This window comes from Chiloscyllium punctatum, chromosome 2 (genome assembly GCF_047496795.1).
Source record: "Chiloscyllium punctatum isolate Juve2018m chromosome 2, sChiPun1.3, whole genome shotgun sequence".
Lineage (NCBI taxonomy): Eukaryota > Metazoa > Chordata > Chondrichthyes > Orectolobiformes > Hemiscylliidae > Chiloscyllium > Chiloscyllium punctatum.
Window position 1 is genome coordinate 99,962,880 of NC_092740.1, and position 14,035 is coordinate 99,976,914.

Here is a 14,035-nt window from a genome sequence, read left to right on the forward strand (position 1 = left end):
CACCACTGGGTTACGAAGTTGCACATCTTTGGACTTTGGGAAGAAACCGAGCACCTGGAGGAAACCCATGCTTGGAGAGAACATGCAAACCCCATCCAGTCGCCTAAGGCTGGAATTGAACCCAGATCCCTGGCAATGTGAAATAGCAGTGCTAAACACTGAGCCACCATGCTGGTCTCTTGAAGCTTGTCACCAGTCAGAACAACAAGTCCACTCAACTGGCACCACAGCCACAAACATTCACTCCTGCTAACTCTGATGCCCAGTAACAGCACTGCGTACTATCCACAAGTTGCATACCAGAAATTCACCAAGATTCGTTAGACAGCATTTCACCATCAATCCAGAAGGATAAAGGCAACAGATAGATATACCAGCAACTGCAAGTTCCACTCACAAACTGACAAATATTCGGTGTAACTGGGTTAAATCCTGAATTCCCTCAAAATTGATGCAAGTTTTCAAAATCATGACTGGTCTGGATAGAAGACTCATAAAAGGATTGAAAACAAGATGGCACAGATTGAGAGTGCAGTACAATCATGGGGCACATGTAATGTGAGAAAAGTTTCCTCGGAATGATTCACTTGGATTTGGAATGCACTGCTTGCAAGCATGCAGGAGGCAGAATCAATTGAAGATGATTACTTGAATAGAAACAACTAAAACAGTACGTAAGAAAGACAGGTAAATGACACTAAATCATAATATATGTTGAAGATCCTGAGCAGAAACAAAGAGCTGAAATGACCTTCTCCTGTGCTGTAACAATTGTGCAGTTCTGTGCTTCTCTTCACTATACTTCTCACACAGATTCTATTGGGCTTCCATTAAACTGCAAGACATTTGTGATGAGAATATCAGCTTGTCTGGACGCTTAACAGGACTAGAGGCATTGACTTCATATAAATCAAATGAAGTAGTGAAGTAGAAATTTCAGACTAACATCAAGAGGCAAATTTTCACAGACACTGTTCATCATGAAAACTTTCACTGCACGCACAGAAATAAGAACAAAGAGAGGATTTAAAATAAAGCTGAGATTCCACTCTGAAAGCCATTTATTTGCTCCTGCATCAGGAATTCAGGTTTCCTTGACCAGATTCTGGAAAATATTTAGAGGAAAGAGAATCAGATATGTAGGCAGCTAGTGATACAGAGCTATACAGCACCCTCTCATCACCAGTATCCGCTATAAATTCTAGCCAACTACAAATTCTAATCAAATCTGAACAAATAATTGAAGCCAGTTTTTATAGGCATAAGTCTATAGCATAAATACGCTCAAAATATGCACAAATGGATGACATGATAAGAACCTCAGTGAAATGTTACAATTATGAGAAAGCAGGAATGTGCATGTTTGTACTATGTCCAGATAAAGTCCAGATTTTACAGTTTTTTCAATTCTTATACTTAATTCTTATATTACATTTTTAAAAAGTAGAAGCGTTTCATTATTGTTGTCTCATTCCTGCCTTCATTATCCCTAGAATTGACTGTTACAAAGCACTATTGTTCATACTGATACATTTGAAGAATAAAACAGCAGCAGCAGTTCCAACTTAGAAGCACTAATATACATAACACTTGTGGCACAGTGCCACTATTGAGCCAGAAGGCCTGGGTCAAGTCCCATCTGCTCCAGAGATGTGTAATAACATCTCTGAACAACGGATTAGAAAATATCCATATTTAATATATTGTAAAAGTGCAGAAGAGGAAAGAGTTAACTTGTTTCTCCAAAGAATTAGGGGAAATCAAAATATCTGCAGATAACTCCCCAGTTGCCTTGGATATCTCCAACACAGTTCCAGCATTGCACAGGCTGCTCCCATAGCTGCTGAATAGCACATGGCACAGGATTCAATTCAAGTACATAGCACAGGATTAAGTCTGTCAAACAGCCTATACATATAATATATACTTATATAATATATATTTGGCTCAGCTACAGCACACACAAAAATGGAATAAATTAATTTTAAAGATTGTCTGTATTGAAATTATTTTGTCTATGTGACTGGTTTATTGGTGTACTAGTTCTAACAATCCAGGTGAGCCTTCAGGAAAGTCCGGTTCAAAGTTATACATAGTTTTCATTTTAATTCATTAACACAATATTCATGTTATAGAATTTATACGGACATCTGAAGCATTCATATATTTCACAGGTGGATGCTAACCTGTGGAGACAAAATGAGGAAATTTGACAAAAATAGAACAGACTAACAGAAATTAGGATCAAAGATCTGACAGTTATAATCCAGAAGATAGAATCTGTATCTGTACCATGCTGATGGCAATCTTAAATAACGGTCTTTATTTCACGAGTGTTGATTCAGAGCTAGTGGTTCATGGCAGTTTCTGATGACATATGATTGCTAACTTCCGAAGCCCAAACTTTTAGCAAGTCAGGAGGCCTTAAAAATGGAAGACTGGACTTGGTTCCAGGATTCCCATATCCAATTCTGAAACTTTCACCAACAAGTGATGAGGACATTGGTAGACAGCTATCTTGATCTTGCAGGCTCTATTGTGGGGGATTCAACACTCTCATTGCAACTTTGATGGAGTCAGTGATTCATGATCTCTTAGAGGGATTAGGACGCCAAAAATAATGCATTCATTATTCCCATTGAAATGCATTTCCCTTATTAACTTATCATAAAGTTGTCATTAATCATAATCATTTGTGGCATCAATTTGAAAAATCATTTATCTACTTTAGACAACTTAATTTTGTATAAGTAAACACCCTTTCTGTGCACTGTAAACCACAACGATCAGCTTATTACAAGGTAATAGAGATATTAAACAAAGCTTGAAACCCCTTTCAAGCTGTATAAACAGTGTCTGCGGTGCTGACTGGATTAGTAATTGTTAGAGTTCAGCCATGTATTCATAATTCAGGGTTACTTCAACAGAAGCAGATGTCTGTTTATTTTCTAGATGGTTTTCTTATGAAACCTTGCTAGCTAAGAGACAGCTATAGTAAAGGTTTTTGATGAAAACTCTTCTATACTGTACAGCAATAACTGACAAAAAATACAAACAGAGCGCTGCTAGTTAACTGTTCTTAAATCTAGTTATCATCTGCTTTAGTCCTTTAAGTTTGCTCCACTATTTCACCTCCCTTTGAAAAACTGAACGTTTAATATTGCTATATTAATGTCATGATTTGGAGGTGCCAGTGTTGGACTGGAGTGTACAAAGTTAAAAAATCACACAACACAAGGTTATAGTCCAACACCTTTATTTGGAAGCACTAGTTTTCAGATCACCTGATGAAGGAGCAGCGCTCCGAAAGCTAGTGCTTCCAAATAAAGCTGTTGGACTATAAACTAGTGTTGTGCGATTTTTAACTTTATATTAAAGTTAGCATTGGCAAGACAAATGTGTCAAATTGCATAATTCTGTATTACTTCCTTATTTCAGTGCATGTATTTTGGCAGTTCTTCAAGCATCCAACAGAAGATATTTTCAGTCTTCTATGTAGACTGACAGCTTACAAAATTGGTTTTCCTCTATTTTTCCACCATGCCAGCAACTAATGCATTGGAAGTTAACAATTCTTTGGAAGTTAGCAATTACAGAGGAACCTCAATTATCTGAATATCAATTATCCAAATTTGGGATTATCTGAAGAAGATCTCAAGGTCTCGATAGAAACACTACATCAAAGAGGTGCTACCAATACTGATTGCATCTTGTTTACAATGATTAAAAGTGAATTCGGTTTACTGAAATGCTGCAGAGACCAGTCCTAGACATCGATGGGAGCCCAAGCACTGTCTCCAAATGACTGACCTCCCACCCTTTCTCTCTCTCTTGCCTAACACTTGCCCTGGAGTTCCAGACAGGGGTGCACCCTAAACCCCGCATCCCCAGATAATCTGTGTGTGTGGGCGCGCGCTATTTTGAGACTCACCCCCCCCCCCCCCCCCCCCCCCGCACCCCACCAGCCAAAAAAAAGGCAGCAGCAGTCTTGCTGATGGTGTCCAGTCTGACTGCTGTCTCCATTCCAGGGGTGAGGTGGCAGTGTGCGAGGCCGGAGGCATGCAGAGGAGCCTGGGAGGGTGTGCTGCTGCCTAGTCTCCTGAACGGGGAGTGGACATTGCTCACTCTGTCAATCACACTGAAGTGAAGCAGCTGCAGGGAGAGGCTACAGCAGTGCTGCAGGTCCCTTACACACAAAAAAGTGTGTGCCTGCTTAGAAACAAACCCTGAGACAGAGAGAGGGAGCAAAGCAGGCAGAGCAAGGAAAAAGGAAACTTCAGAAAACCCCCGAGTCCCAGAGGAGAGGCATTAAATCAGTTATCTGAATAATCGATTATCCGAACAAAATACTGCCCGCCCATCTCATTTGAATAATTGAGGTCCCTCTGTATATGTCATCAGAAATTGCCATGAGCCACTAACTGAATTGGCACTCATGAAATCAAGACCATCATTTAAGATTGCCCTCAGCATGGTACAAGTGCAGATTCTATCTTATAGACTAATTGCTGTTAGCCTTTTTTCTGTCAAAGTTCATGTGTGCTTACCAAACACAAACATTGATGTCCAACTCAAGTCATTAATTTACTTTCTCAGTACAAGTTAATCAATTCATTATCTACTTTTATATGTGTGAATTTTCACACAGTTCAAGATTTGGGGCGGCGCGGTGGCACAGTGGTTAGCACTGCTGCCTCACAGCGCCAGAGACCTGGGTTCAATTCCCGCCTCAGGCAACTGACTGTGTGGAGTTTGCACATTCTCCCCATGTCTGCGTGGGTTTCCTCCGGGTGCTCCGGTTTCCTCCCACAGTCCAAAGATGTGCAGGTCAGGTGAATTGGCCATGCTAAATTGTCCGTAGTGTTAGGTAAGGGGTAAATGTAGGGGTATGGGTGGGTTGCGCTTCGGCGGGGCGGTGTGGACTTGTTGGGCCGAAGGGCCTGTTTCCACACTGTAAGTAATCTAATCTAATCTAATCTAAAGCTATCGATGCTGACAACCTTGGTTCAGGAAATCAGGATATAGAAAATATTTTGGGTGTGATGAGGAACAGTAGGGAAAGGTGGTTATTGGTCTACACGCCATGAACATTAACTGCAATATAGGACAAAGTAAGACACTGATTGAATAACAACTACTAGGGTCTGCTTCCGTGCTGTACATCTCTGTGACTCTATGACTACTCTTTGTCAAGAACAGAGAGAAACATTGTAACACTTTTCAGTCTTATCTGCTTTTGAGTACCTGCTGATGGGCCGTTGAGGAGGAATACTTAGTCAGTGGTCTGAAGACTGGTTGATATTTCTCTGTCAAAGAACCTAAATGAAAAGAAAATTAAGTAAACATAAAAATGGCTGAAGAAATGCTAACAAAGGCAACAGTCTCCAACAATAAAAAAGGCTAATACAGCAACGCTTTCATAAATGCTTTATGGAAAGATGTCATTGTAATTTTAGGCCAGCTTTATCTAGTATACAAGAAATTGCCAGCAATGCAATACTTCGCTAAGATTGTGATGCATTCCTTTTAAATATATTTCCAGAATATCCTATGTATTGATTATTTTTTAAATTGGTGGAGCTGCTTTGTTTTTAAACTGTTTTTTCTTCCCCAATGTATTTTTAGTTTTCGACAACTTCGTTCTTTCTGGAAGACATTACCACAGCTTCTCTGATACTCAAATACTAAGCACAGTTCCAGTCTTCAAACTTGCACTGTATGTACCAGGAGCGTGTGATAAGCATCGGAGAGAAACTACCAGGCTGGTCTTTTGTTTAGAAAGGAGAAAGCTAAGTATCAACTTGTCTTTGAAATGAAGAAATTTATTAGGGTAGACAAGTTGCCACTTGAAGGTAATCTTAACCAGTTACTAGGGGCGGCACAGTGGCTCAGTGGTTAGCACTGCTGCCTCACAGCACCAGGGACCCGGTTCAATTCCCATCTCAGGCAATTGTCTGTGTGGAGTTTGCACATTCTCCCTGTGTCTGCGTGGGTTTCCTCCAGGTACTCTGGTTTCCTCCCACAGTCCGACGATGTGCAGGTTAGGTGAATTGGCCACTATAAATTGCCCATAGTATTAGGTGGATTAGTCAGGGGTAGGAATGGTTGGAGGGTCAATGTGGATTTGTTGGGCCAAAGGGCCTGTTTCCACACTGTAGGGAATCTAATCCAAACCGATAAAGAAAGTGGTTACATTATAGAACTTCCTACCATAACAAGTAGTTGAGGTGCATGGCAAAAATGCCTTCAAGAGGAAGCTAGGTACATATGTGAAAGAAAAGGCAATAATGATATGTTGACAGAACAAGTTTAAGAGTTTGATGGCTACTTGTATGCAGCAAAAATATATTTTTGTGCCATAATTTCCACATTTAGACAAAACATCATATTAGGTTCAATGAGGTCTACAATGTTATTCCTTCAAAGAATGCCAATAATTTGGTCAAACATGAATTTCATTTTACAAGACCATGCTGGCACTTCCTGATTATCTTATGTTTTTAAGTGTGCAGCTACAATCTCCTTAACGATCAATTTTAACACCGTTGCTATGGCAGGTATCAAGCTATCTAGCCTATAGATTTCTGTTTTCAGCCTCCCTCCCTTTCTGAATAGAGGGATTATGTTTGCTATTTTCCAGTCTAATGGAAGTTTTACAGAATCTAGCAAATTTTGGAAAATTAATATCAATACATCTCCTAACTATTTGCTCTACAGAAAGTTAGCATTGATATTATGAACCAAATTGTTGTCTTCTGTGTCATAGTATCTCCGTGGGTGGAAATGAGCAGGTTGCAATGTGGAAGTGCATAGAATTGGAAATGGGACATGTGGAGCACAATGCCAACTGTGCAATATTGAGTCTGCATCAATCAGCAGTGGAAAAACTCGAAGGAGGCATTGCCACTATGATGTGGCAGGAAGGCCATTGTGGTAGTGTGTAGATAATTAATCACTTAGGTATAACTAAATAAAAATTAATGAAATAAATTACTTTAAAAAACAGACTATGTATGAGCTAGCTTAAGAAAAAAATCATTGGAAACATTTCTGGGTTATTGCTCATTAATATCATCTGGCAAAGGGAACTTGTCAACCCTTCCCAGTCTGACAGATACAATGCTTGATTGAACAACATTCACTCTTAGGCCTAGACTTTCATCACAATGTAGAACTCTCCTCCATTGTGAAAATGGCAAAAAGTGGCTAAAATTCAGAAATCTTTCCCCAAAACACAAAACTTTTCATTTTCACAGGACTGGAAGTGAAGGCAGACTGAATTTTACAGACTAATGTTTAATGGAGGCAGTCATTTACATCACCACCTGTCAACACTGAAGTGGAATTATGGCAATTTTATAGTGTGGAGGCTGGAGTGTGCACATTAAACTAGGCAAGAACCATGAGAATTAGTTTGGAATAGCCAGGGAACTCTTTTGAGAGGCAAGGTACTCTCTGGATACAATCCCGAGACAACTTAGAGTAGAAGGCAGTGGCAGATTACCTTGGGGAAGGTACTCTCTGGGGTTGTTGAAAGTACTCAGAATGTGGCTAAAATTTTCATAACCCCATTGGAACTATGCAACTATCAAATCTGTCAAAGAACTGTCAAGCTATTGATACACTATCAAAGAGACCTGTTTAAACTGTCAAGGCATTTCAAATTCTGGGCTCTTAAATTTTTAAAAAAGTTTGGAGCGTTAAAAAAATTGATGTTTATTCAACTTTGTCTGTGATATAAGCCTTGGTACTTCCATTACGGAATTAATTCCTCCATAACTGATTTCACAATGATCCATTATTTAAATTATCTATCATTTACCATGTCCCCACTTCTTCAAGAAGACCACTATTATCCCTAAGTCAAAGAAAAATCATGCAGCCTGCCTCAATGACTACTGCCCAGTGACTCTGACCTCCGTAATTATGAAGTCCTTTGAGAGGTTAGTCATGGCTCATCAACACCAGCCACGCGATTGCCTTGATCCTTTGCAATTTGCCTACCCTTTTAACAAGTCCACCACAGACACCATCTTCCTGGCCCTACACTCATCCCTGGATAATCAGGATACCTACTTCAGGCTCCTACTTATTGACTACAGCTCCATCTTCAACACCATAATTCCAAACAAACTAATCTCCAAACTCTGAGATCTAGGTCTCTCCTCCCCCATCTGTAACTGGCTTCTTGATTTCCTGACCCATAGATTGCAATCAGTAAGAATAGGTGACAACACCTCCTCCATGATAATCCTCAACACCGTGCCCTGCTGGGCCACCTACTTAGCCCTACTATATTCCTTATACACTCCCGACTGTGTGGCCACATACTGCCCCAACTCCATTTACAAGTTTGCTGACGATACCACCGGATCTCAACCAATGATGAAGCAGAGTGCAGGAAAGAAATTGTGTGCTTAGCGACATGGTGTAAAGACAACAATCTCTCCATCAACATCGGCAAGATGAAGAAGTTGGTCATTAACGTCAGGAAGCAGAGGGTACATCCCTGTTTGCCTCAAATGGTGCTGAAATGGACATGATGAACAGCATCAATTTCTGATTTGGAGATCCCGGTGTTGGACTGGGGTGTACAAAGTTAAAAATCACACAACACCAGGTTATAGTCCAACAGGTTTAATTGGAAGCACACTAGCTTTCGGAGCGACGCTCCTTCATCACCTGAAGGAGTGTCACTCCGAAAGCTAGTGTGCTTCCAATTAAACCTGTTGTACTATAACCTGGTGTTGTGAGATTTTTAGCATCAATTCCTGGGAGTGACGATCACCAATAATCTGTTCTGATCCACTCACATCAACACAATGGTGAAGAAAGCATAACAACACCTCTACTTCTTCAAGTGGCTCAGGAAATTCACATGTCCATAAAGACTCTTACCAATTTTTATAGATGCACCATAGAAAGCATCCCATCTAAATGTAATACAGCAATATGTGGCAACTATTCTTCACAAAACCAGAAGAAACTAAACAGAGTTGTAAACACAGTCCAGTCCACCATGCAAGTCACCCTTCCATTCACTTACTCCATCTATACTTGCTGCTGTCTCAGGAATGCAACTAACATAACCAAAGACCCCTCCTACCCGTTATAATTTCTTCCATAGGGCAGAATAAAGAAATTTGAATGCATGAACAGATTCAAGAACAGCTTCTTCCCCTCTATTATCAGCCTTTTGAGTGGATGTCTCAAAACATTCAGGTTGATCTCTCTCTCTCTCTCTCTCTCTCTCTCTGCACATTCAACAGTATTCTGTACTCTGTTCTGCTATACTGATGCACTTTGTATGATATGATCTGCCTGTATAGCACACAAAACAACACTTTTCACTGTAGTTCAGTACCCGTGACAATAAGGCAAATCAAATCACATTGTTTGATTGATAGCTGCAAATTATTATAGACTTTGTTGGCATGCAACCATGAATTCACTTGAACGAAATATTTGTTTTTATAAGGCTTTACTGAGTTCAAGGAATGTAAATATATTATTTTTAAAAATGAAATTGCTTTTACAATATACTGAATTCTTCAATACACTTAGATATTTAATTAAACTTATTTTGTTTGCATCTCCATACAGATTTTGATGTCTGTCAATACTCATATTAGGTAAATTGGCTTTGTAAAAAGAAAGAAAAGTTTGAAGGACACGGAGGCTATCAAGGACAATGGAGAGTGAGTGAAGGGCACAGGTTGGCACAGAGAGAATGTGGGGTTATGTGAAGTGGATAGGTAAGAAGGTTAAATGGGTTGGCATGGAAGGAGCATGATGAGTGTATGTGCAGAGAATGACTGGCATGCATGAGAGCTGCTTTTGGTTTCTTTTCTTTAATTAATCTTTCACACAGATTGCAGAAAGCCAAGTCTTCTGGCAAATACACATCCATTCCAGGATTGCTAGGTCCAACTTCCAGAGAACCCAGTCATCCTCGAATGAAAATGAGATTCTTGGAACCTCTTTCTTTCACATCAAGCTTGTGCAGCATAGAAATGCCCTGTGTTTAACAAAAGCAAAAATCCAGGCATAATCCACAAAAATCTTTGCTACAAGAAAACAACAAGCAAAGGCCATCATTTTGTAGCAAAGTGCCTTACAGTGTTGCTGCTATTAAACAATGTAGACTAGGATTAAAACAGATATTACAAGTTACCAAAACATCACACAATGGGTACATTTTAAGGAGACGGCTCAAAGGAGAGGGAATTACTGATGGCATTGCTGGAAATGGTGGCGAGTTTGTGTCAGAGAAATTCAGAGTTCAGACTAGAAGGCAATGATATTACAGAGCTGGAAAGATTGTTTTTGCAATCCAGGAAAATATGTGCTTGAAAGCTTATCCATATTGAGTGAGGTTATAAAGTCTGGTTGGTTCTAAACCAGTAGTCAAGGAGGGGAATAAGGACAAGTGTTTGCAGCAGGTTCAAATAATTTCCATCCCAAGGTTTTAAAGGAAATGGGTAAGAACATTGCAGGTACCCTAACCATAAACTTTCAAGATTCTTTCCATTTGGAACCTGTTATGCATGTCATCTGTTATTTAAAAAAAGGTGAGGGAAGGGCAGGAAAAAGAAGGGAATTATAAACTGTTTATCACAATATTGGCTGTCAGCAAATTACCAGTGTTTATCATTAAGGATCGAATGACTGAACACCTGAAAGACCACAATGCCAAAATGGCCTGCTTCCAGTGATTCATCAACAGGAAGCAGCAAAAGCACAGGTTGCCATTCTGCCACAATGGCAAGTGGATAAGATATCCATGATTGTCCATGTCAGGAGCCAAACTCTGTTGTGGAAAGATTCAAAAGCAGTAACTGTCAAAACCACTGGATATAGGGAGACAATATTCATGATGGTACTAGCTAATTGCACAAAATAAAATTCTACAGTCATTTTCAAACACAGAACCACATCAAAAATCAAATTCACTGCAGCTACATTGCATAGGTCTTTGACATCAGTTGGACAGATAAGATTTGAGTGAAGTTTGATTAGATTAGATTCCCTACAGTGTGGAAACAGGCCCTTCGGCCCAACAAGTCCAAACCACCCTCCGAAGAGTAACCCACCCAGACCCATTTCCCTATGGGCAATTTAGCATGGCCAATTCACCTGGCCTGCACATCTTTGACTGTGGGAGGAAACCAGAGCACCCAGAGGAAACCCACGCAGACACAGGGAGAATGTGCAAACTCTACACAGACAGTCGCCCAAGGATGGAATCAAACTTGGGACCCTAGTGCTGTGAGGCAGCAGTGCTAACCACTGAGCCACTGTGCCACCCCTTATATGTGTAGGTAAAAACAATGACTGCAGATGCTGGAAACCAGAGTCTAGATTAGAGTGATGCTGGAAAAGCACAGCAGTTCAGGCAGCATCTGAGAGCAGTAAAATCGACGTTTCAGCCAAAAGCCCTTCATCAGGAATGCCTATCAAAGAATGTAAGTTACTAATGTGGGTCATGTTCAGATTCCATAGAACTGATAAGATGCTGGTGAAGAAATAAGTTACACCAGGGCACATTCTTTGTTCAAACGTCGAATGAGTGTCTAAACAGATTATTCAAGGATGATGTTTCTACTGAATGGAATAGATGGATTGTTGGTAGAAAATAAACCTTCACAAAGACTTCAAATATGATGCGGCTGTTGATGTTTTGTGTAGCTTTATCATTAAATTGTAAGATGCCTTTAATGCACAACCGTCATCAGATGCTTTAATAGATGGAAAGGAAGCTGGTTTGTTATGAAGTGATGACTATGAAGGTGAAGGTTTCACAGCTAATCCAGAACAGAATCTTTATAATGATACCATTGTCAAAGTGACTCAGAATGAATCTCATAAACTCTGTGTCAGATGCGTAAGTGCTAGAGTAGGGCTGGGTTGGACAAAGTCAGAAGTCATATGACATCAGGTTATAGTTCAACAGGTTTATTTGAAATCACAAGCTTTCAAAGTGCTACTGCTTTGTCAGGTGAGGTTCATCATTTCCTTGGTTAGGTGCAATAGTACTTCCACTCGGTGGCACTGTAACACAATTAAAGCGCTAAGAGTGAATCCATATTCTCCTAAATAAAAATATCACATTTTGAGGAAAAAATAACATTGAGATGCTGAAAATCATAACTGCCCAATAGAAAATTCAATATCTTATTCTCCTAAAGTAATTTAATTTTTTGTGAAACAAAGAATCTATTCCAAAATTCATATATGTAATAAATGTTCAAATGACAATCCAGACCACCTTACTCAAACACACTTATAGTAAAACATTATTGATGTAACAACTTGTTGTAAACGGTCTTTATGTATAATTTATTTTCTTTCAGCCTATCCTATTTGACATGACTGTTTCTTCTGTACAGGATGCAAGAACCTAGATTTCTGACCAACAACCACACTGTTTCATGACAAGGGCTTTGTCAGCCTTCCACAGATGATCTTGTTTTTGTATTTTTTCCTTAGTTTCATTATTTGCAGTACAAAATGAACTTGATTTTTTGTCAGTATAGCAGTTGGGTAGAGACTTACAGGCAGTCACACCCTCCAAAAGAAAGTGGGCTATGTTAATGTTGCCCCACAATGGGGTGAAGCCTCACCCTCTGGAGCTGCCTAATCTGATGAGCAGTGCCAGAGCTCCATATAGGGCACTATTGGGACTGCAGTCGGCCTTATTGGACTTGAAGTGTTAACTCTGCTTTCTTCCCATAGACGCTTGCAGACTCACCGAGTGTCGGCAGAAATTTCTGTTTTTGGCCTACAAAGGTTCCTTAAGGTAGGGCCGGGCGGGGAAGGGCAGTCTAAAAGCAGGCAGGTGGGGGGGGGGGGGGAAGCAGGGGGGTGTCTAGAAGCATGGAAGCAGGGGGGTGGGGGGGGTCTAGAAGAAGGAAAGCGGGTGCAAGGTGAGGTCCAAAAGCAGGGAAGCGGGGGTTTGGGGGAGTCTAGAAGCAGGGAAATGGGGGGGTCTAGAAGCAGGGAAGCAGGGGCTGTGGGGGGTCTAGAAGCAGGGAAGCTGGGGCATGGGGGGCTCTGGAAGCAGGGAAGCTGGGGTGTGGGGGGCTCCTAGAAGCAGGGAGGCGGGGGTAGAGTCTAGAAGCAGGGGCGTGGGGGAGTCTAGAAGCAGGGGAGCTGGGGGCGTGGGGGTCCTAGAAGCAGGGAAGCGGGGGAGAGTCTAGAAGCAGGGAAGCGAGGGAGTGGGGTGGGGGGTCTAAAAGCAGGGAAGCTGGGGCAGCATGGGGGGTCCTGAAGCAGGGAGTTGGGGGGGGGGGGGAAATAAAAAGAGTCTAGTAGCAGGGAAGTGGGGGGGGGGAACTCTAGAAGCAGGGGAGTGGGGGGGGGCATGGACGGTCTAGAAGCAGGGAAACGGGGGGTTGGGAGGGTCAAGAAGCAGGGAAGCTGGGCCCTGGGGGGTGTCTAGAAGCAAGGAAACCGGGCATGGGGGATCTAGAAACAGGGAAGCGGGGGCGTGGGGGAGGGGGGAGGGGGAGTCAAGAAGCAGGGAAGCGGGGGAGGGGGAGTCTAGAAGCGGGAGAGTGGGGGGAGTCTGGAAGCAGGGAAGCGGAGTGTGAGGGGTTCTCGAAGCACGGAAGCTGGGGCTTGGGGGGGGGGGTCTAGAAGCAGGGAAGCTCAGGCATGGGGAGGTCTAGAAGCAGGGAAGCAGGGGGTTGGGGGAGTCTACAAGCAGGAAAGCCGGGGGTCTAGAAGCAGGGAAGTAGGGGCATGGGGGGTTCTAGAAGCAGGGGGGAGAGTCTAGAAACAGGGAAGCTGGGGGAGCGTGGGGGGGGGGGGTCCTGAGGTAGGGAAGGGAGGGGAAAATTCTGGACGCAGGGAAGCGTGGGGGGTATAGAAGCACAGAAGCAGGGGCGAGCGTGTTTAGAAGCAGGGAAGCAGGGGCATGGGGGGGGTCTAAAAGTGGGGAAGCAGGGGCATGGGGGGGGCTAAAAGTGGGGAAGTGGAGGGTGGTCTAGAAGCAGGGAAGTGGGGGCATGTGCGTGGGGGGGGGAATCTAGAA

At 42.0% G+C, this 14,035-nt stretch overlaps 1 protein-coding gene across 20 annotated transcripts in view; it reads right to left on the reverse strand.

Moving 5' to 3' along the window:
• The window catches only part of LOC140487080 (guanine nucleotide-binding protein G(I)/G(S)/G(O) subunit gamma-7), a 323,926-nt gene that overhangs the window by 234,429 nt on the left and 75,462 nt on the right, over window positions 1-14,035 (reverse strand). For 16 of the 20 annotated variants that reach the window (XR_011962712.1, XM_072586533.1, XM_072586542.1 and 13 more), the window contains one exon: window positions 5,245-5,318. The exons of the other annotated variants lie outside the window; for them this stretch is intronic. Coding sequence is in view for 4 of the 16 variants with exons in the window: in XM_072586533.1 (XP_072442634.1) it covers window positions 5,245-5,318 (74 nt within the window). In the remaining 12 variants the exon portion in view is untranslated. The remainder of the gene's footprint in view (window positions 1-5,244; window positions 5,319-14,035) is intronic. 20 annotated transcript variants of the gene reach the window in all.